Source organism: Fimicolochytrium jonesii, assembly GCF_025526975.1.
Source record: "Fimicolochytrium jonesii strain JEL569 chromosome Unknown EV422scaffold_10, whole genome shotgun sequence".
Taxonomy (NCBI): domain Eukaryota; kingdom Fungi; phylum Chytridiomycota; class Chytridiomycetes; order Spizellomycetales; family Powellomycetaceae; genus Fimicolochytrium; species Fimicolochytrium jonesii.
Window position 1 is genome coordinate 1 of NW_026515677.1, and position 19116 is coordinate 19116.

At 52.3% G+C, this 19116-nt stretch overlaps 4 protein-coding genes across 4 annotated transcripts; 2 read left to right on the top strand and 2 right to left on the bottom strand.

Moving 5' to 3' along the window:
- Positions 1 to 6139: 6139 nt before the first annotated feature.
- EV422DRAFT_505971 (uncharacterized protein) lies at positions 6140 to 11724 on the top strand (the record flags this gene model as incomplete). The annotated part of the gene is made up of 4 exons (XM_053068523.1): positions 6140 to 7012; positions 7112 to 9195; positions 9220 to 11535; positions 11676 to 11724. The coding sequence occupies 4 exons, from the start codon at positions 6140 to 6142 to the stop codon at positions 11722 to 11724; spliced, it is 5322 nt and encodes a 1773-aa protein (XP_052925821.1).
- A 25-nt stretch (positions 11725 to 11749) lies between these two features.
- Positions 11750 to 13924, bottom strand: EV422DRAFT_35030 (tRNA-splicing ligase RtcB-domain-containing protein). Its single transcript, XM_053066547.1, has 2 exons — positions 13160 to 13924; positions 11750 to 13081 (listed from the first exon to the last, which is right to left on the bottom strand). Exons 1-2 carry the CDS (start codon positions 13571 to 13573, stop codon positions 12011 to 12013), a joined length of 1485 nt encoding a protein of 494 aa, XP_052925822.1. The 5' UTR covers positions 13574 to 13924; the 3' UTR covers positions 11750 to 12010.
- Positions 13925 to 14459: 535 nt separating this feature from the next.
- Positions 14460 to 16840, top strand: EV422DRAFT_527420 (hsp70-like protein). The gene is made up of 2 exons (XM_053070214.1): positions 14460 to 14825; positions 14887 to 16840. Exons 1-2 carry the CDS (start codon positions 14656 to 14658, stop codon positions 16712 to 16714), a joined length of 1998 nt encoding a protein of 665 aa, XP_052925823.1. The 5' UTR covers positions 14460 to 14655; the 3' UTR covers positions 16715 to 16840.
- Positions 16841 to 17037: 197 nt separating this feature from the next.
- On the bottom strand, positions 17038 to 18242 carry EV422DRAFT_619625 (uncharacterized protein; the record flags this gene model as incomplete). Its single annotated transcript, XM_053074074.1, has 3 exons — positions 17038 to 17528; positions 17640 to 17766; positions 18141 to 18242. The coding sequence occupies 3 exons, from the start codon at positions 18240 to 18242 to the stop codon at positions 17038 to 17040; spliced, it is 720 nt and encodes a 239-aa protein (XP_052925824.1).
- Between the last annotated feature and the right edge of the window lie 874 nt (positions 18243 to 19116).

Sequence of the window (19116 nt, forward strand, 5' to 3'; positions counted from 1 at the left end):
AAAAAGTTAGGAAAAAAAAAGGTAGGGTTGCAGAAAAAAACTGAAGAACAGCTCCAGGTTGCCTTTGGCCAGACTTTTATAAAAGGAGAGGGCTGTTCAGATTCCCTCCCTCCAAAAGCACGCACCACCACCACATTTCAGCACCTACGCCAATACCGACACCAATACCATCGCCAACACCAGGGCCAACACCATGCCTTTCACCGCATTCACCAACAACACCCTTTCGCCGTCGAGCCTTACCTCATCCATGTCGAACACCAGCCTTCAGGTCGAAATCTCCCAGACCTCATCCAGCATCGGCAGTTTGGATGTGGAGTTGTCCATTTCTGGTTCAAACGGCTCCAACTTTCATCATCATAGTGATGAGGGGCGTGAGGACATCGAGTTGCCAACTTCTCGCTCAAGCTCTTCACATGAGGAACACCATCGCTCTCCTGCCCTTCAGGATGAGCAGTTTGGGGTCTTCCTCAGTACTGGCTACTTTGATGTGGACTGGATGGCCTTTACGCTCCCTACCACAAAGCTGACCACCCTCTTTGGTGCCTTCACCTTGGTTGAACTGTCTGGAGTGATGCAGCATATCAAGGACAGTGAAGCTTTCGCCGGTTGGATGCGGATCGCTAGCAGACCTTGTGTCATTAGCATTCCATTCAATCCAGAGTCGAAGGCAAGGATTCTTGAGTTACTTCACAATGAACATTCGATCATCGTGAGGGAAAGCACGGATCACTCACGATTGATTGCTGGGCGGCAAAATCTGTTGATGTCTGGGTTCCAGGACATCATTGGTGCTGTGTCACCCTCTGTACGCATTGTGCAGTATGGAATGAAGCAACGCATTCAGACTTTGCCAGCCTACTCCTTTGACCAGGAAGTGAGCAACCATCCCGATGCTGCACTCAACACATGGGACATTGGTCAGACATTCAACACTCGTGGTGTCATTCCTTTGGTTTGCTACAATGGACGTGGAGTTGGAGCCACCTTTCCCATGGTCACCATCCTTGGTGAGGGATTTGGGTCCACCAGCTTTGACATTGCGGGTCACGCCAATGTTCGGGTTACTTGCTACCCAAAGCTTGTTCATGCGCTCAAAGCCTACTCTTCGACTTTGTCTTCGCGAATGCCCCAAACCAAGTCCAGCCTTGGTGATCGCAGTGAGACACTGAGAGGTTTACGTCAATGGCTCAACGGTCACCCGCTCCACATTACTGGCATGCGAGTTGAAGTGCGAGTTCAGTGCGCCAGGTTGGAATCAGCGGAACAGATGGTTTTGAATCTCCATTTGGACCAGATCGAGACCATTTTCCAGCACATGGGCGCAAACTCCTTGAAGCTTGTGCCGGTGGAAGAGTACTACAGTCTCATCAATGGCATCATGGACGCTGCCACCAGAGTTCTATTCAGAGGAGATCGCAATAGACAGACTACTGTGACAGACTGTCAGCGCTTCCGAGATGTTCTCAACTCTTTTGGTTTCAATCCCGGATGGTTCAAAGGCATTGCACCCGTCATTGATCCTGCTCGTGCTTGGTGGGGTCATGGGGATGGGGAAGTGCCTGATGCTGCTCCCATTGGCAATATCCGTGAACTCTTCCATCAGCATCGTGATCAGCTTCAATGTCCCAACTGTGGAGGCTCAGCTTTTCATAGCATTGGCGGTCAGCATCGTTTCCGTCTCCGCTGCACAGGTACCCTGAGTGCCGTACGACTTTTGGACAGAACCAAGTCCGTGACATGCTTGCGGAAGTCCTTTAGTACTGTTGAATGTCGTTGATAACTTTACACCAAAACCCTTTTCTGAATGTGCGCTTTTCCAATGTACTCTAAATCAATAAATGCAATACTACTTTCCACCATTTTAAATGTTCCATGACAGAGACAGTTTGGCTGAATTTAATAAGTGATCTGGGAAATCTCTAACCCCAACCCTCTCACTCTGCATACCCTGCAAGCAAGCCCAGGTCACGTGCTCTAACCTGCATGGACAAACTGTAGAACACTGCTTTAAACGGAAAATGTTCAACAGTTTTGGTAAATGACATTCCGCAACGGTCCTACAAACAGTCTACGATGCACAGCGGAATCACAAAATGTTTACTGGAGAACACAGCCAAACCCCTTTGCCTGCACATACGTACTCGTGTCTTTTGTTAGGAGGTCTTGGGGGTCACTACTTGAGAATTGAAAAGGGGCCCTGTTCTTCAGCCAAAAGCAAGGTTACACAAGATTTGCTACCACATCAGCTATGCAAACCATAGGCTACAATCAACTTTCATTAAGTGCCCTCCACTGGATAGTCAGCCAGATGTTGAGATATCACCACATTTTCCAACTTTTTACCCCCCGTCGCGTGAAAATTTCGTTTTTCTAAGTTTCTGAAGCCGTTTCCGCACGGATTGCCAATCCGAGAGTACTTCAATTAGAGAATATGATATGGGGCCAACTTTTAATTAGGACGCCAACTCCAGATCGGCACTAAAAAAATCCCAATTTGCACAAGTCCTATAACGTATATATAACATATATTTCCCCTTTATATCAACCCCCCCCCTCCCCTATTGGCACCCCTGCCCCCCCCCGTACCCGCACCACCACCCATATGACCCATCACTTGCCCTTGCACACCTAGTCCCCCCTGACTTGCCTAGGTGCGCAACACCCCCCGCCACCACACCCCTCAGAGTCAAGAATTTGAACTGTAGAACACACCCAAAAGCCAAAAAACCCGAAAATTTCTAAGTCCCTAGGGTTCCAGGCAACCCAAAAATAAAACCCAACCCAGGGGGTCTTGTAACCCTAACCCTAACCCTAACCCTAACCCTAACCCTAACCCAACACAGTCTGTTCATTACTCGTTATTGAGACTCCCGTCGGCCATTGCTATGAGTTCAATCAAACTCACCGCCTACCTGATGGACGCCGTGGCTATGCCTACTACTTTCTCCGTGATTGCCGGAATAACTGAGTCTGCTATGGTTACAATCGCAACGTTTTCGAATATATCTGGTTCAAGTTGGACCACAGATGGGAACACGTTTAATTTCGCCAACACAACTGCCTATACTGTTTGGGGTATCTCATGGGCTTATGCCAATCAAACCACAACCGGAGGCTGTGCAATAAGAGCGATACAGTATAATCAAGCCGTTCCCAAAGCGACCCTTGTTAGCGCTTCTGCAAATTCTCTAGACGTCACGGGTGCGATAAATACGTACACGGTTACGTGCAATACAACTGCATTAGTGAAGAGCGACTTGACATGTAATACGAACGTATATGCTTCACAAATCATTCAATCTGCTGTTTGCATCAAAGACGGTGTTGTAGATGCGTTGTTAACTAACGGGAATGGCTACACAGGGGGTTTCGGACCCATTGGATGGAAAGCGGGGATGTCTGGGGTCGTGGCCCACGCCAGTTTCATAGGGTACATGAATTCGAACAACAGTCGAGTCACGATAACTGTTCAGATATTGGATCAATCCTCTACCGTTGTCGCCACTAGAGGAGTGTCATACTACTGTGATATCAATACGTATAATACTAGGTATCCGTTCAGTTTCCAAGTGCCGTTGCTGTTCTCTTCGACGAATACTCAATTGAGCGCACGAATTGTCATACCAACATCTATAACGTTGTCTAATTCATACCTCAACTTTTGGACCCAGTGTTATTAGATCTAAATCTCAATATCGAGAACATTCACTCGTTCATTTTTGTCATTTCCGCATATCATTCGCAACCCTTTCTCAGCGAAAACGATTCCAATGTATCCGGACTTATACACGAACTCCAGTTTTTCATTGAAATTACGCCGAGTCGCGATTGAATAGATCTGTTTGAAAATATATCGGTTCTGTTTGTTAATCTTGACGTACGCCATATAACCAGGTTTGTTGCGCATAGATAAGCAGATCCTTTCGAGGCTTTCTAGATCATTTATGGTGAATCGCATAACAAGTGTGTCGTCAATCAACTTGATGTTATCGTTAAGAGCAAAAACGGATGTTGGCATTGGGTTGTTTAGTATTTAAAAGCTTATATATGTTGATAACTGAAACGCTTTACCAGGCGCGCGAGGCGATGATGACCTGCTAAGGTGAACACATGGATGGAGGATTTTGGAAGTGAGCAGGAAGTGTACCACAGGATCGGGGGTGGATCGGGGGGATGGGAAAGCTAATGGGGAGGATAATGGAGAGAATGTGTAGTACAGTATAATATATTTGTTTAGATAATATAAAACGCACACATGCACACTTAGCACACATGGTTTGAAGTTGTATGGATGGGAAAAAGAGGAGGAGGTCATAGGTGACAGCGACGACATCACCACCTATACCCAATAATCAGCAAAGGCGAATAAACGGACCCCCCCTAGGTGTGCATGTGTTCCTATGAGGTCGCTGAGTATGGCGAGCGTTTAGGAAAGAAGTGAGCCGCCTATGCGGCGTCTCAGCGGGCCCGATATGGACAAGTCCTATCAATAGGAGACGTGCTGTAATAGTTCCTCATATGCGATTCGGCCTTGTGGCGATAAGTTTCGGACTTGTACAAATTCGATACTTCAAAGTGTCCGAGTTTATAAAGACTTGGATTTAAAGGGCGTCGGATTTTAGTAGGGAAAACGCTGGATATTTACTGTGTATATGTAGGATAGCTATGGAGGCGAGAAGTTGGAAAGTTAGGGGATTAGAGAATAGACCTGCTTGACGATTAATACAGAAAGAAGAGGATATCCAATTATGACGATTAATACAGAAAGGATATCCTAATACACCGATTAATACACAAAAGCATATGTTTTCTAACGATTAATATACAGTGAGATTAACAGTGGTTCAGTGCATGTGTATTAATCTGAGATTAATACACATGCACTGAACCACTGACATTGACATTGACATTGGCGTTTGACATTTGGCGGTTGACATTGGCGGCTGTCAGTAGGTAAGCTTATGGTATGGGCGCGTTGTCCATAACACTAGGGTTCCTGTAGTTCATTTCCTCACGTGGCTCCCCTCCCGCTTACGCCACGCTTCCGCGTGCGGGACTTCACTCTTTTCTTCCCCTTCGGACCTCGTGTCCTCTTTACACTTGAAACTTTTCTACACAAGACAATACATACTTCACAGTACAGCATTGCACACTACATAGAGTTTGCTCAGTCATCTGCTTCCTCTGCTGACTACTGCTAAGTTTCGCAGCGGCCGCTCAACTGACAGCTTTATCTATGGGCTGCCAGTGGGGCTTGCGTGGCTTCAGTGAGGCTTGGCGCCTTATGTAATGTATCACCGAGAGCTCGAGTGGCCAGCCCGGGTCTCGGATCAAGTAGAAGTAAAGAGATGTAATATGAAATACAAGTGAATATGAGATATCCCCGACAGCTCTTCTCGTACATCAATTTCACATTTTCAAGGACAGCCAAGGAGTCCAGCTCCATCAAGGGTAGAGGGTGAAGAGGAAGTCAGCATAAAACCACTGGTGAGGTTGAAAGTCCAATGTTCGACGTGTACCTGGCAGCCAAAAGTCCGCGTGCAGTTGGGCGAAATGTACAAGGTATTTGGGCATGACGACCGTGGATAGGGCTGGAAGGTTTGCTGAGCCCTGGTGAGTTGACCTTACAGACGTCCTGACGGTTTGCTATGTTCCAGATATAGACCTTGTAGAAGCAACTGTGAGGAGCGGAATCCAAAACTCCTCAACGCGCAACAACACCGCTGAGTAAGCAAGGGGCAAGTTAAATTGCACTGTCACGTGGACTCTCGCCGGTTGAATTGGCTGCATTTTTTCTTCGTTGCCATCCCTCCCTCCGTCGCTCGCGACAAATCCGGAATTGCCGATATCCAGCGGAATTGCGGGAGTTGACCCACTGCACATGGCAAGTGTTCTTTTATGGCCTTACTGTATCTGGCCGTTTTTCGCCTTGCTCTGCGCCTTGCTTGTTGCACAACTTGTGCACGTCCGTGCCTCGCCCTCCGCCCTTAGCCGGGAGAGCGACCGCGATCTGGATGTTGCTTGTGCTGACACTCGCTCTCGCTGTGCTGCTCTGTGCAGTAGCTCTGTCGCTCGCTGCCTCATTGCGCGTCATCAATTTAAACCCGCGCCATTGCCGCCGCTCAGTTGCGGCATCATGTCGGCAGCCCCACTCTCACCAGCGGTGACGCACTCGCCTCACCTCACGAGAATGGCGGCGCCGGCCCCGGCGCCCCCTCAGTACGTCGTGCGCGAGTCTCTTAAGGGAGCGCTGCGCGGACCGCACTATCAAGTTCTACTCGCGCAGCACTACATGCTCGCACGACTCGAGCAGCTGATGACCCCTCGGTTCGGTGTTCGGCTGGAGGTGAACCTCGCCGGCGCGTGGGATGATGTCGTGTTCGATTTCATCGATGCAGCAGGCGCCATCACCGAGAGGCACTTCATACAGCAGAAGCACCATAATGTCACCGGCAGCATGGATTGGGCGTTCGTCAAGAACAAGACGGGCATGGAACTGTACAAATACTTCGATGACTGGTTCCTCCTGCTCTCGCCCTACTCTCCAGCCACGGTGAAGAAAGCTGCGTTGCCATCTGTACAACCGGGTGGACGCTCACTCTGCGTGTTCTGCACGAATGATGTCGCCGGTGCCGATCTGCAGGCAGTCTTTGAACCGGTCTCCACCGCGCACAGTTTCGAACCCATTCCGCTGCTGAATGGTGAGACACTCTCGCCAGTATATCATCGGCTCAATCTAGAATTTCGATTCCCCGGCAGGACGCGACTATCGCCGCTCGAAGTGCTACGGACGAACATCAAGAAGCACTCCCTCTTGATGGATCGCAACAGCGCCATAAACGCCGGCGCGCAAGCACGCCAGAATCCCACCGTGCAAGCGGCGTATGAATATTTCAACGGAGGCGGGATTGCGCTGACGGATGTCCAGATGAACGGTTACATCGAGGAGTTTCTTCGCGATCATCTCCTCGTCGCGACGAATCAGCCACACGTCGACACGTTCGATGCCGTGCTCTAGGTGCAGCTTCCTCGTGTCTTCCCTTCCGCTGCGCACACTACGTCGCATATGAATCTGTTGCTATCAGAAACATGGGCATGGTTTCGGCAGCTGCAGAATGCGAACGTTTGGACGGAAGTCATTCTGCGCCAGTACGTCTCCTCTATCGCGCAGCAAATCACGACGATGCCACAGGAAATCGGCGTCACTCGTGCGCGACTCAACCAAGTCATGACTGAGATGGAAGCACACGTCCGTATCGATCGACCAGGGATTCTGCAATCGTTACGGCAACATCACACGCAAGCTGCGCCAGGGCTGAAATCCAACTGGTATGGCGCATCAGGAGTCGGCAAGTCCTCCCTTGCTGCGGTCCTACTCAGCGAGCTTGTGACGGCAGGCAAATCGCTCTTCTTCGACACACCGCAGACCTTTTGCGCAGCGACGGGCGTTTTCGGTTCGACGACTCTCATCTGCGTCGACCAAGTCGACACAGCCACACAGGCTGATGTAACTCGACATTGGACCAACAATGCTGTCGGAGCGCATCTGCTGTGCATCTCGGTCGAGGAGCTCTGGCCTGCCGAGCCGAAGCTGCTGATCCCACCACTGACGACGGCTGAGGTGGACCAGTACTTGCAGTCCCGCCGGTTGTCGGATCACATGCTGATCTTGTCGAAGATCAGCTTCATGTTGCTTCAGTCCGGCTTGCCACCTCCGCCAGGCACGCCCGATGCTTCCATCACTGGCCTGCAGCAGCTGATGCGCCTCCCGCGTACGCTGTTGAAGGTGTGCGCCCATGCGGTGCCATTCGCGCCGCAGCCCGCCGTCACCGCTGCTGGTGCGTATGCTGCAGCGAAGTCCGCTTCGCGCGTAAGAATCATTCCGCTTCGCGTGAAGCGGCAAGTGCCGACTTACTCATTCGAAAGTCTTTCGACTCATTCCCGATTCATCGGTGCGAAGATCATTTCGACGACGCAGATTGATGCAGCCCTGCTCCACGCTCAGCTCCACGCTCGCAGCCAATATGAACGTCAGATCAGCTCACGTAAGCAGCGAGGGGACGAGTCGTCTCCTCTCGGGCATCTCACGTTCGACGTCGAACAGCTCGGCTTGGACGTTCCGATCGATACCGCTGTGGACCTACGAACGCTGCTGCAACAAAAATTATCCGAAGCCGATTACGAACGCTTGATGGGGAAATCTCTTTGGATCATTCTCCTCGACCGCAATGGTATCGCAGCTCACTGGTCTGCTGCTAGGATGCTGCAGTTCTCGCAGTTCAACATGCTGACGCTGATCACCACAGCAGAAACGACGTCTCCTGTTGACGGTTGTTGCCACTTCCGGGCAAGTAACGGGGTGTCTGCGCCTGGTGACCGCGTGCTGTTCTATCTGGTCTCCTCCATGGATCGTTTCGAACGCCTGCCGCTCGGTGACTCGTACTGCGTGCCGAAAGCTGATCAAGTGTGGATCGACGTCGCCTTGCCGGTACTGGCGACCGCTGGTGTGACACTGCTGACAGCCGAGGCCGGATCTGGCAAGAGCGTCTCGATGAAGATGATTCACTGGGAGTTCCACCAGAATATCGCACAGCAGACAGCGTATACCATCTGCATACTCGTTTCCTTTCGTGAGCTGGCTGCAATCATCTCGCGCTCCGCAACAGGATGTTCTTCTCTCGAGCAGCTGGCATTTCTGCTGCTACAACTGCCACCCGAACTAAAATGCATGGTGAAGGAAGATCTCGCAAAAGGACGAGTACTCTTCCTGTTGGACGCATGGGACGAGGTTCAGTCGTCGAGCGAGCGGCAGGCGCTGCAGGAGGTGATGCGACTGCTCCGTGCATACGCACATGTGATGTACTCGTCCCGTCCGATGGCAACGCAACCAATGCAGCCGAGTGTGACATTCGAGCTGCAGCGATTTTCGGATCCAGACACCGAGGAGTTCATCAAGTCATACTTTAGGTCGGTCGAGGATGTTTCCGACTGGAGCGAGGGCTGCATTGGTGCCCTTCGCGCTCACCGCAGCAGTCTGCACGAGATCGGTCTGCCGTTGCAGTGCTTCCTCGTATGCGAGGCATGGCAGCCTGCATTCGAAGACTGGTGTCAGGACCGTACCTGCACGAAGCCGTGGGATGGTGGTGTCAACCTGGATCGATTATACTTATTCCGCATGTTCATCACCGCTCGGTTCTAACAGATGCTGTCACTCAGTATCCAGGCCACGGCGTTGACGGACGAGTCGGTTGCCATCTACTCGCGACCGTTCCTTGAGCGCCTGCAGGAAGTCGCAGCGGGGGTGTTACTCAAATCGCACCTGGCTGCGATCGACCACTCTTCCATCATCGGCTCCAGTATCGCACGGTTGAATGTGCTCCAAGACAGTGGTGAGTTCATGCACCAGACGTACGCTGAGTATCTTACGGCGCAGTTCCTGGTCCGCACTCTCCTCATTCGGCCGAGCGACGGGTCTCGTTTAGTGAAAAAACATCGCTTCCACTCCAGCCTGGCTCTCGTCTTCGAGTTTCTAGCCGCGATGCTGAGCACACAGGAGGGCGACCTCTTCGTACCGGCATCGGCGGATGCTCGCATCAGCGCGATGCGATCCTTCTGGGAGGCGTTGCTGAGTGAACCGCAGAACTCCGCAGGGAGCGCACGAGAAGTCATGCTGCGGCGATGCTTACTTCGTACTCACTTGAACGACGCCTCTGCGATATTTGATGATTCGGCCGTTGCGGTGATGAGGTCGCTGCACGATTCCGTTGCGCCAGTTTCCAGCCACGTGTCAAACGAGGAGAGCAAGGATGAGGATGAGATGGTTGATGTAGCTGCGGCTGCGGTACCGGCCGGCGCTGCTGCTCAAGTCGACTTTCAGGCGCCGAAGCTGCCCCATCCATACGCAGTAATATGGCGCTGCAATATCATCGATTCCGTTGATCTCCGTGTGCTCTCGGCTGCCGGCAAAGTCAAAGCGATGGCATGGCTGGTCAACCTCTTCGAGCATCATTGTGGATCTTACCGCGTCGCTGAAGCCGTGGCAGACAAGCTGGGTAATCTGGGCATGGCAAGCCCGGCGGTTCTCAAACCATTGGTGAGTGCAATGGTGCGCGAAGGCTATGGCCACAAGGAGTCCTTTTCAGCACTGGTTGGAATGGGCGTGTCGCTCGAGAAGATACAACAACTCGCTGAGGCTCACAATTTCCCGTGGAAGAAGCCACCGGTCGAAACGGTGCTCGCTCAAATCTCTCGAGCAAAGTGGCCCATCTCTATGGTTAAGTGGTTCGCGAGACAATCAGACAGTGTGCGCCAGCCAGATGCTCTGCTGGGAGCTTTGTTTCGAGGCGCGGAGTTTCCAGTTCAGCCGGACGTGGTGCTCTGCGCGATGCAGTTGCACTCTCCAGACGACAGCTTCGACCGAAAGTTGCTCGATTGTGCTTCTGATGGCACCACTCCGGTTTCCAGCCGCCTGCTCATCTGGCTGCATCTCCCTCAACACGGTCGGCAATCAGATGTGCGACTCACGGCGAGTACTAACGCCTCTGGCATCATCACATCCGATTCTCAGACGGTGCTTTCTGAGCTTCTCTCACGATGTTGCAATGCGGAGGAGGCAGGCAGAGCCTGCTGTGCTCAAATCGAGTCGTTCTTGTCGATGGTTGAGAACGATGGTGCCCGAACAGCGTGGCTTCCAACGCTGTTACACATGATCGAAGTCGCGATCAAGGAGCGCTCGTGCAAGGCCCTCATCCCCGTGTTGGTGGAGCACGCAGTCCATCTGCATCCGCCGTTCAGCGACACGCGTTCGCTCTGGATGACTGTCTTCAGCCACGAGACCAACTCCCGTGGATCGTTTTGGGACTGCAAAGCCGTTGTGCCAAGCTTTGGTTTCTCCTTTCCGTACTGGAGTGAGGTCTCCGCAGTCTTCATGGTGTACAAGCTCACCGGCACTTTCTGTGATGATCTTTCTCTCGGCTCCTCGTTCGAGGCTTTCGCTACCGCTGCTGAGAGCTTCTCCGAGGATCAGCAGCGATGGGCGATCTGGGCGTGTGCACACGTCATTGAGCATCGGATCAAGAACGGTGATGACGAGCATCGGGTCCTGCCAGCGTTTCGGCAGTTCGGTTTCAGTCCATTCTCCCCGGCGGTGGTGTGCGAGCAGCTGCTCTCCGATAACCTACCTCGATTCATCTTTCCACCTGATGGCGCGCTTGACACCTCCAAGCTCGATACGTGGGCCGAGTTCGCATCGCATCCAGTAGCGTCACCTGAGACCCGAGCGAGGGTGCTGCAGATGTATCTCGAGCAGTCGTCACGCGTGTTGTCCTTTCCACCGGACGAGGAAGGCACGTTGATCGTACATCTCGATACTCGAGATATGCCCCTGCAAACGACGCCAGATATGCGAACCATCGTCCGCGCTGCAACGTCCGGCCCGGCGCCGCTGACTCAGCTGCAGTTTCGGAATTCCTCCGCAGTCGGATCATCCAGGCCACCAGCCATCAGTGTCGCGGATGTCTACACTCCGGCTCTGTAAGTACCGGCTTTGCATCCATCATTGTCACGGACAAGCTTCAGACTGCAAGCTATACTTCTGAGTTGAGGAACGGCAAGATGTATTTCGAAGAGGGTAGACAGATTAGGCTACGATGATCAAGAATGGCGTTGACCAGGGACCTGCTAGCGAGCAAGTCGGAAACACAAGCATGGCTAGCTACATAGGTTGTGTGGAGCGCGTAACAATAGAACACGCTAATAGGACTTGGCAATTCGACGATTCTGCTCTGGCCGTGACAATACGGGACCAATCGCGTGCGAGTATGGCCAAAACAATCGCTTTAGGACCAACAGTTCCGACGAATACAGTGAACGCCTTTGGACTCGATTGGCATATGCATTTTTCCTAGAGCGATACTCCTTAGTTTCATTGTACATGGCAGAGCGCTCTGGGCGTGCCTGCACCTCCGTCGCTTTCTGAAGGACAACTGCGCTCCCGAAATCTATGTATCTAACGCTCCATGGTCTTGTACGTCACAATAGGTCTTAATCTCGCTACCACGTCTACATACGGGCGCAAGTCCTCAATGACGGCGTCGATGTCTTTGTAACACTCTGGCGCTTCCTCCAACAGAAGCGTTTTGTCCATGCAGATGACGGTGCTGCCAAGTTTCGTGGTGGTGAGGTCGGATTTCGGGTTGATTTTGTGGTGTGATTGAGTGCGCGCGACGGCTCGGCCGGCTCCATGGGCGAGCGAAAAGCCTGTATATGAAGGAAGTGAGTTATATCTGGCAGCAATCAAGCAGGTGAGGATTCTTGGCAATCTGGGTTGCGACGTACCGTTTGGAGTATGGTCGAGATCTTTCGGCATGACCACATAACTGTACGCGCCTCGACTGCCTGGTATCACCACCGGCTGACCTGGGACCGCAGGAGCTGCACCCTTCCGATGCACCCACCCCCTCTCTGCCGCCATCTCCGCGCTCGTAACCGAGTTATGAAAAATATCCACCAGCTTTTCGACCGTATCGGCAAGACCTAACGGGTCCAACAGTCGCGTTGCAATGAGCTCCCGATTCCGCTGGGCCCATGTACAAGCTTGATCGTGTTGGCGAATATACTCGTTGAACTGTTGCGGATCGGTGGCGGAATTCAGGACGGGAGGCGCGGCTTCTAGAATAGCTTTCCCGTAGCTTCGCGATCCGGAGTGGATTAGGAGGTAGGCTACCGATGAGGATATCTGCATTCGAGTGGCGTGATCGGTGTCAAGGATCTCGTCCACGACGAGAAACTCTGCGAAGTGGTTGCCTTTGCCAATCGTCCCAAGTGTCTGTGAATGCGCGGCAGAGTCTTCGAACAGATTTGGTGGGTTCTCCATCGGCCCGTCGATGTTGATGAGTTGTTTTGCGAGTAAGCTGGGCGTTTCTATACGTTTTGAGGTCGATAAGAGAGATGGAAGTTTAAAGAGGCTCATTCCGCAGCCGATGTCAGAGCCGATCAATTTGGGGTAGATCGCTTCGGTAGATGTGATGAAGACGCAGCCGACGGGGGAACTGTTGCCTAGATGGAGGTCTGGCATGCCCTAGAATTGAAAGCAAACGACATGCCAAAGATTAGCTCGTTGACCCATGCATGTCAGCGAGCAATCGGCCACACGTACCACAGCCATGTTGATATAAGGACATCGTTCCACCGTCAGGTACAGCTGCTTGATGGCATCATTCTCCACCGCAGAGTGTTCCGCAATAACGCTCACGTTCGGTCTAGTCCTCTCATCCGTCTCCCCGGCCGTACTCGTCTGCCCAACAAACTGCTGCCCTTTCCCGCACACAACAATCTCCTTTTCACGCTTATTGTCCGTCCGGAGGTATCCGGCGATTCCGTCCTCGTCAGTCAGTTCCGCGCCGGTGTGCAGGACAATCAGCCGGTCAGGGTTTTTTATACGCAACTTTGTTTTTGCGCCATGATGGAGCTGTGTTGCCAGCGCCGTGCTACTTCCGCTAGACTGAAGCAAGAGCACCGTGCGTTTGCGACGGTCAGTGTTGTCGATAATGGTGACTCGAATGGAAGGCATAGTGGTGAATTTCTGCGACGTTTTCCGGACTGGACGACGAGTACCTTATATATGCATAAACTTCTCGGCAATAAACTCTCGGTGGCGGTCGGTTTGCTTACAGGTAACAGGCTATGTTCTTGGTGATTGCCGGTGGGCAAGCTGCTTATCCACCACTGGGATATTCGCTCTCGCAGCTTTTACCCCTGCACATCCCCCTACAGTATGCCTTACATATTTCACCTTCGTCGGCGGCGGACGAGACGTTCGTGCACCGTCGCGTGTGACCGCTTGTCCTGAACATCAATCTCCTTTAGTGGAGTACGTAGCTTCAGTTTTTCCATGATACTGTACAGTATGTTCGCCGAAAAAAGGAGGTCCGCGTGAACCCCGATCTGCGTATGCCGACACTGGCTATATATATCTACATAGAGTGACGCTAAGCAGCGACCCTTACAAGTACTTCTCAGAAGGCCGGTACATAGACAGTTGTCACATGTCACGGTTGCCGCTTTCCCAACGCTTCTCACGATGCTCTCGGAGTTCGGGGACTGTCACGCCCAATTCTCAGACAGGACGGCTGATCGCGACCCTATCTGCGCAAATCGAGGAAGAGCGCTCGGGAAGAAACAAGACTCATGAGGAAGCATCATCGAGGGAGCAAGAAGCGTACGTTCGCTGGGACCGACAGGCTCTGTTGCTCTAGACAACGATTGAAGTGCTATTATGTAGCTATGTACAGTACATAATCCGGATCCACAACGTTTCCGGACGTCACCCTTCCTGATTCAATCCCCATATATAAAAGCACATGACAGGGAGTGGGGGGAGCCACGTGACTCATCTTACAGTGCTTGCCTACGTGGCAAAGCATTGGGACATAGGCGTGGCAGTTTCTCTGCGACATCATTGCCGCCAATGAACGTATGCCATCCCATACCCATACCCATACCCGTACCATGCGGAAGTGCCCTCGCTCTGATCCCAAAATGTACCGACCATCATCCTGCATAAATACAAAGGGGCAAAGCGTCTGCCTCCCACCCCATCATCACCAACACCCAAAAACAAGGAGAGCTAAACAACACTAACAATAACTCGCCATGAGTCAGCGGCGCTCACTGTTTACATCTCCATTGCGTTCGGTAGCTCTACTAGCCTTCGCAGTAGCGATCACTTTCCTCCTCGCAGGGGCCAGAGCAACCAAGACAGAGAACCCGGGCAGTAACAAATTAGGGCCTATCATCGGTATTGACTTGGGGACGACATATAGGTAGGGTTCACTTTTTCTGTGTTCTATTTTGACACACAGGCTAACTGCGCTATGCCCCCAGTTGTGTCGGTGTCCACAAAAATGGACGGGTTGAAATCATTGCCAACGAACAGGGCAATCGCATAACCCCATCCTACGTCGCATTCACCGATACTGAGCGACTCGTCGGAGATGCTGCAAAGAACCAAGCGCCAGCCAATCCTTTCAATACAATTTTCGATGCGAAGCGTCTGATCGGTCGCCACTTCAATGACAAGGAGGTCGAGGAGGATGCAAAACATTGGCCCTTCAAGCTCGTCAACAAAGACCAACGGCCCCGTGTTCAAGTCGAGGTCAAGGGCGAAAAGAAGGTCTTCAGCGCAGAGGAGGTGTCTGCCATGCTCCTGACCAAGATGAAGACCATAGCGGAAGAGTATCTCGGCCGCAACGTTACACGCGCAGTCGTCACGGTCCCTGCGTACTTCAACGATGCGCAGCGTCAAGCCACTCAAGATGCGGGTGTCATAGCTGGCCTCGACATCGTCCGGATTGTGAACGAACCGACAGCCGCCGCTCTAGCATACGGGTTGAACAGAAAGGGTGGCGAACAACATGTCTTAGTTTACGATCTGGGTGGCGGGACCTTTGATGTGTCCTTGTTGGCCATCGACGACGGGATCTTCGAAGTCTTGGCCACCAGCGGTGACACGCACTTGGGCGGTGAAGATTTTGACAATCGCCTCATCCGCCACTTCTCGTCCTTATGGAAAGAAAAGACTGGTAAAGACTGCAACAAAGACGCGAAGGCCATGGGCAAACTGAAGCGCGAGGTGGAGAAAGCTAAGCGTACGTTGTCCACCGCAATGTCCGCCCGTGTCGAAATTGAATCGTTTCAAGACGGCCGTGACCTTTCGGAGACGCTGACCCGCGCCAAGTTCGAAGAGTTGAATCTGGATCTTTTCAAGAAGACCATGAAGCCCCTCAAGAAGGTTCTCAAAGATGCTGCGATATCGAAAGCCAAAGTGGACGAGATTGTGCTTGTCGGAGGGTCTACTCGTATCCCCAAGATTCGAGAGCTACTCGAAGATTTTTTTGGCGGAAAGAAAGCAAGCCAGGGGATCAATCCCGATGAAGCGGTCGCGTACGGAGCCGCCATCCAAGCTGCCATTCTTGATGAACGAGTCGACGATTACGACTCGATACTTCTCGTCGATGTCGTACCTCTGAGCTTTGGTATCGAGACCTCTGGCGGAGTCATGACCAAGCTGATTCCTCGTAACACCCCGATTCCTACCACGAGGTCTCAAACCTTTTCTACCACCGCTGACAATCAACAATCTGTTCTCATTCAAGTCTACGAGGGGGAGCGTCTGATGACGAAGGATAACAACGTTCTCGGCAAATTTGATCTTACCGGTATCCCAGGAGCCCCACGCGGTGTCCCCCAGATCGAAGTATCTTTCACAGTGGACGCCAATGGTATCTTGGAGGTCTCAGCGGTCGAAAAAGGAAGCGGAAAGATGGAGTCAATCACCATCAAGAACGAGCAAGGTCGTCTTTCCGAGGCAGACATTGAACGTATGATTCTGGACGCAGAGAGATTGGCGGAGGAAGATGCCACGCTGAAGAAACAGATTGAGGCCCGCAACAGGTTCGATTCGTACCTTTACTCAGTGAAGGACCGGGTCAACAAGGAATCGGAACTCGACGATGTGGACAAGCAAAAAGTTGTCGTTGCGGTCAGGGAAGCACAAGACTGGTTGGAATCTGAAGGCTCAAACGCAGTCGAGGAGGATATACAGGAACGCGAATCAGAACTCGAAGCAGTGGTTGCCTCTATCATGGCAAGACTTAACACTAGCACCACCTCTAGCGGTCGTGAGCAGTCTTCTTATCACGATGAGTTGTAACAAGAATAGATAGGGTTAGGGTTAGAGATGGGTTGCTTGTCCGGGGACGGCCAATCTTTACCTGAATATAGATGAAGTAGTCAAAATCACAATACTCCTCATGGTACCCTCCGATGTAGAGCTCTGTGCCTTGAGGCAAGGTGCCGATGCAGGAAGTCTCCACGTCCTGCTCCAGGACGGTCCTACTCCTGCCATATCGATGGAAGCTCCACACCGGATGCCGCCAAGTATCCTCGTAGTGTCCGCCTACATGATGTTTTTGCGCATGGTAGCTCTTCCAGCCGTTCTTGATCACCTCGATATGAAACGGGGTGGTAATATTTTCAGGGCTTTCTTTGATCGCGTTGTGCTTTGCGTAAGCTGTTCGATAGGAGTTCAACAAATTGATTATTCTCCAACAACTCTTGAATTCCACGCGCCCGGCGGAGAGCGAGCCTGGCGCGTTCACAATTTCCTCGGTCCTCCAAACTATGACGATATTCCCAACCGGCTGACAACTTGAGATCCGCCAGCCGGTTGGGAATATCGTCAGAGACCGAGAGACCGTACTCCATACGGCCCTGCTCGTCTACCGCACGAAGGGCCGCAATCCATTGATGAAACGTTAGACCGAATACACGCTCAGCAATCTCTCTTATGCGCTCCTTCACGTTAGTGGAGTCCAAATGGAACTGCAATGAGAAGTCGTCGCTTTGGGCGAATTGAGGCGATTCGTCAGGAGTGTGGAGAACAAATGCCCAGGTAGCCGCATTGGACACTATTCCGACGACAGAAGGGATATTGCGGTTGTCCACGCGATTCATCATGACAGCGGCTGTAGTGGAGCACAACTTCAATCAGATATACCTTTCCAAATGACGCCGCCGAGGACGAACACTCACCAGAACAAGCTGCGCTAAACCCTTCTCGTAATTATCCTGCTTACATTCCACGATTTTCAGCACGATTTCGTCCATGAACTTTACGACAAACTCGACCCGACCTCCTGAGAGGGTGCCTTCGACTTTGATTTCGACGCTGAAACCAAGGAGACCCAAAAATTCTTTCAATAGCTGTAACACCGGATGAGCGTCCAGTATGGAGAAAGTATTGCGACAGTAGATGCATTACCTCGAACTCGAAAAATTCCGCTTCGCTTGCTTGCCTTGCCGCATGTCTCCCAACACGAGAAGGGCGGTTTGTAGGTTATATTCAATGCGGGCAATGACCACGTCGGGGAGTGGCAGTCGTTCGGGACCATAGTGCGGTAACGTCTTTGGCAAGCTAAACGCCTTGCGTACTGTCAGCCAATTCCAGTCCGAAAAAGACTTGCCCACTTTATCTGGTAGTCGGGTCAAGTCAGTATATACGTCGGAAAGTTTCTGACACGGCTACCGAAAGGTTACCTTTGAGAGCGTCCGATAGACCGTGGTGGACTTTCGTATACCTTAACACTTCCGCAAAATGGGTCGCCTTTCCCGTCAAAGTCCCTCACGACCTTCACTAACGCCTCTTCCTCTTGCGTCAACAGAAGCCGTTTACGCTTCATACCACCTTGTGTACTAACCCGTACGGTTGGGGTAGCAGCGGGACGGGGAATGTTTGAGGGACGACCAGAGGCGGTGGAGCGAGCCGGGGGAGAGCTGCCTGATGGAGGAGGAATGCTTCCTTCTGGGGGGGAGAGGTCTTGTTTGTCCTCTGAAGTTTGGCGCAGGATGCAAGTGGAAAAGGATATCACTTTGCAAAACGGGAACGTGACTCGGGAACTTCGGTTGTGGGCCCCTGCATGTGCACCTGCATGCACCCACCGCTTCCTCCGCTTCTCGCGCATTAACAGGTTTGGGCCGCTGCGGGTGTCACTTGCCGCTTTCTGTATATGTAGAGTCTCTACGGAGAGGGCGACGAACGATTCGAGCAAGGCAACGTTTGAGGAATGGGCATCGACGCAGTGGACGACGCCTTCCTCCTGGACGTCTTGGAAGCATACTCGACCGCCGCTTACGAAAACGAACTGCGGCTTGGGAACCTTAGGCTGGTATCTCGCCGCTGGAACGGGCTCGTCCAATGGCTGCAACGTAGCTTCGAGAAACGGTCTCTTGCTGTCGGCATTTGCGAAGCCGTGGACTTGGCTGCTATCGCGCAGAAGCAAGGCCGTGTTCCCCCCAACGTTCTTCGAAAGCTCACCATCAACCGCGATTGCGAACACGAAAAAGGAACATGTTCCGCTTCCGAGCCTGACGTTTACGATAGGGTTCTGCGGCAGGTTCCTAAACTCATCCCGAAGCAATTGCAGACATGGTTAGCGAGAGCTCCGGCGATGAAGACGGGCGGCACCAGCAGCGAGGGCTTTCACCCGTGGACAGGGGTCTGCAGCGCCCACTGAACCTCCCCGCGCCCATCCCTTTCCGTTTTCCCAGCACACC